Raw genomic sequence first — 3,839 nt, forward strand, 5'->3', positions numbered from 1 at the left:
TCGTTTTAGGTTTCTTTCTACCATTAGGAAGAAATAAATTGGAGTATAAACAACCACCCTGGATGTTCGATTCACCAATTTTATATATAAAAAAATATAATATGTATGTCATAGAGCCTGATAATTCTAGCATAAAATCATTAGATATTTGACTAACCATGCAAAATAACAAGAAATATTGTTAATAACATGCATAGCCACAAGCATAAACAAATTCCAATGCTAGATCATTAGATTCAATGCACAACTAAAATTGAACTTTTGCAATTATTGGCAATTTGATATAACTGTTCTTTCAACATTATCTGACATATGGAAAATAAGAAATACAGAAGCAACAGGCATTTTCTTAAATCCCATTTTTTGTAACGCAATTCACATGATCAACTTTATTCACCAAATATTATGCACTCCTCTTATCAAAAATCAAAGAACAGCCTGGGAGAGAATCTATTCTTTTATTGAAGCTAACGATGCTGACACACCTGGATATATTCTATGGTGCAAGTAAAAACAAAGCCAGCAACTCCAACTGTAAGAAAGTAAGTATATTTTCAATCCACCAAAGGATTGTTCCAGGGCACTTCTTCAATGGAACTAGGAGCTTGCACCATAAACACGGATTCTCTGGTCAATCTGAACACGGCAACATGGACAAGTAGCTTTGGTCTTTTGGATATATTCCTCATTGCAATTGGCACACAGTACTTGATGAGCGCATGGAAGGAAAACAACCGAAACTTCATCCTTCATGCAAATTAGGCACCCCCTGTCGAAGTTATCCTCTTTATCTGAAGAATCTTGCAATTTGTTCAGTTCTGGATGCATTCTTGCACTTATTTCTTTCTGGGACTTAGCTGTTTCATCTCCTGTGCACAAGGTATTTGATGAGCAATTAAGCTGGGTAGATTCTGCTGATGCTTTGAGGCGAGAGAGTTCCTGTTCCAGTCTTTGGATATCATCCTTATGACGCTGGAAGTCGATCTCTATTTTGCGTTGCAAGGCTTCCCGCTTTCTTTTGACACTAACCTCAGTTGCATCCTTGGATCTTCTTTCCTCCTCCGCCTGAGCAATGGCCAGCTCTTTAGCCTTCAACTCTTGCCTCCACTTCCCCTGTAATAAGGAGATTCCAAAAATATAAAGGCTATCTTGATTCAACAAAGTCGATTAGAGGAAGTAAAATTGAAACCATTTTCCATTACCAAAGAAAATGAAAAGGAAAACATCCAATGAACAGCATATTGTAAGAGTTGACAAGAACTAATATGAGTTGACAAGAACTAATATGAAGGACCAGTGGTGCACCATCCTAAATACACTAACTCTTGAATGTTGGGAGAGAATAAAATCCAGTCCAGATAAAAGGGAACTGCGGTTATGCACTGTGAAAAAAAAAAAGCTGATGTTAAAGGCAAGACATGTCCCAATATCTTTTGAAGCATCTCATATGACTGATACAAGAATTATAACCCATATTAGATGTGGCAAACTGATTGAATGATCACATCAATGTACTTATAGAGTGCAAAATGTGATGTGTGCTCAATGATGCATAAAGGATTATAAGCCTCAAGTGTTATACATTGTTTGGAACTTATATTCACTTGGTTACACATCATCATTACCCGCTTTACAGTAAACTTGAAACTGACACAGGGCAGAAGAGCAAAGATAAAACCCAAATATAAGAAGTTTGTTTAACTCACATCAGTTTCCTTGTGAGTCCCCTTGATCAGATGCAACTGCTGTTGTAACTGGGCAATCTTCTGTTTCTCCTCAGCAACCTCCTCCTGCAACTTAGCCTTCTGTTTCTCCCATGCCAGAAGCCTCTTAAGGCACTTTTTCTCCCTTTTTGCAACCTCCAAACAGGTATTGACGGACTCTGATGCACTCAACTTGGAAGCTTCCATCTCTGCCCTGATCTCAGCATTCTCAGTTTCAAGCCGTCTCACAGCTGAATTTGCACGATCAACTTGACCGCTTGCTTTCCTAAGAGCATTCTCCATCTCTGAGAGTCTCTTCATGGTAGTGTCCTCAAGAGCCTGTTTACCCTTCTTCAAACGTTGGGTTTCCTCCCTCTCCATCCTCAACATTTTGAGCTCCGTGAGATCATTGCCAAGCTTTCTAGCAGCTTGCATTGCTTTCTGGTGGGCCCACTCCTTCCTCTCCTTCACCTGTCCCTCAAGTTCCCTAATCTGATGGATTAGATTCATGATCACCTCATTCTTATGATCAACTGATCTACCATCCGGCTTATCATCAAGACTCAAGTTACCCAAGCTACTCAACACAGAGTTCACCACATCCGTGTTCTGCAAATCTCGAGGCTCCTCAAGATGCTCAGATAGGACTTCAGATCCAGATACAATCCCTGTGGGTTGTTCACCATTCGACAAAGAGCTAGGACAAGACTGTGATTGCACCTGAGTTTGTACCATAGTTGCTTTTGTGTTGGCCCGGAATCCCGCAGCAAACATTGCAACATTCCTTTTCAATAGAGACTTCATCGACGGGGATAGATTAAACCTTTTTGGACATTCAATGTCTTTTGTCAATGTAGTTCCAAAACATGAAGAGAACCCCCCATAAACAGGAATATCACAAGGTCCTCCACCTCCATACCCCCAGCCTCCATGAAATTTACAGAGCCCAGGGGAAATCCCAATGGTGTGGCCATTTACAGTTTCAGCATTACCAATGGTAGGACTACTACCAGCATTAGAGGGAGGCAGGACTGGGATCTCCATGGTACTAGCTCGGCCAACATGGAGATCACTCATGAGGAGACACCACATAGCATCCCCTTTACTTAAATGAGGTCGAACCTGCTGGAGCAGGCAAACCATACCTGCCAAAGAGTACTCCTCAAGTTGCCTCAAATCCACAAAAACCGATTCTGGTTCATCAGAATTCCCATTGTTACTGCTACAGCTGCTGTTCAGATAAGCAATCGAGTTTTGGAGGATGTTGGTTAGAACATCCATGCTACCATAGCAATGCCCATTACGGAGGATTGCTTTCAAGGCAACATCTTCATCATATCCAAGGGCAACTAGTTTCGTAATCGCTTCATTATACAAGAATTCAAGATTCTTTAATAGTAGTTCTTCTAATTGGTCTTCAGTACAGTAACCCCAACCAGCCTCATCGTAATTAGAGATAGGATTAAAATTAGGATTCCTGTGGTGTTCACCATCATCGGAGAGTCGATGATCAGGTAGTTTCAGGCCGAAATCATGCAGGGTAGCGGCGAGCCCGGCTCTGTCCGGGTGGTGGGTATCGATGTCAAGTTTCATCGATCGAGGTTTCCGACTGCTTCCGAGATGCTTCTCTCTTACAGTGCAGCCCATATTTAAGGGAGAATCAGGAGATGGAGACAGAAAATATAAAAGAAACGAAAATGAAGAACCCTAAAAAGAACAAGTGATTGAAATTGACGATCGGATAAGTTGGAACCAATCGTCCATCAATGGATTGGATAGAAAATAAAACAAAATTTTAGATGGGATGAGAGAAATCTCACCGATTAGATGAGAAACCCGTTCTTCGCTTCGGTCTCAGTTGCAGAGAGATCGAGTCTCACTAAAGAGAGGAGAAATTTTAGAGAGAAAGAGAGAGAGAAACCAACATGGAGGTTGAGAAAGGCTCATATAATATAACAGAGGAGGAGCTCCAAAAATTATTGAAAATTACCAAATATATCACGAAGACGGAAAAATCTTGATTTCAGCAGTAACGCCAAAGTTTTCCTTTGTGGGGTTGGGGGTTGGGGGTTGGGGGTGGAGTGGGGTGGCAGTGCACATTCTGCCATGTGTGCCACCTGGTCTCTGCTGTGCCGT

The 3,839-nt window shown here is 41.3% G+C and overlaps 1 protein-coding gene across 2 annotated transcripts; it reads right to left on the bottom strand.

Annotated features, from left to right (window-relative positions):
- Positions 1 to 235: 235 nt before the first annotated feature.
- On the bottom strand, positions 236 to 3,634 carry LOC122645990 (MND1-interacting protein 1). Of its 2 annotated transcripts, XM_043839435.1 has the most exons (3): positions 3,524 to 3,622; positions 1,707 to 3,333; positions 236 to 1,113 (listed from the first exon to the last, which is right to left on the bottom strand). In XM_043839435.1, exons 2-3 carry the CDS (start codon positions 3,294 to 3,296, stop codon positions 598 to 600), a joined length of 2,106 nt encoding a protein of 701 aa, XP_043695370.1. In that variant the 5' UTR covers positions 3,297 to 3,333; positions 3,524 to 3,622; the 3' UTR covers positions 236 to 597. The 2 variants fall into 2 exon arrangements, with proteins under 2 accessions (XP_043695370.1, XP_043695369.1); XM_043839434.1 differs by having other exon boundaries at positions 1,707 to 3,634.
- Positions 3,635 to 3,839: the final 205 nt, after the last annotated feature.

The sequence above is a fragment of the Telopea speciosissima genome, chromosome 11 (assembly GCF_018873765.1).
Source record: "Telopea speciosissima isolate NSW1024214 ecotype Mountain lineage chromosome 11, Tspe_v1, whole genome shotgun sequence".
Lineage (NCBI taxonomy): Eukaryota > Viridiplantae > Streptophyta > Magnoliopsida > Proteales > Proteaceae > Telopea > Telopea speciosissima.

Bases quoted from the DNA above. Each gene is read 5' to 3' on its own strand.
- LOC122645990 (XM_043839434.1), bottom strand. From the start codon at position 3,350: ATGGGCTGCACTGTAAGAGAGAAGCATCTCGGAAGCAGTCGGAAACCT. The intron at 1,114-1,706 runs GTGAGTTAAACA...TCCTTATTACAG, and splicing joins GGACTCACAAGGAAACTGAT to GGGAAGTGGAGGCAAGAGTT.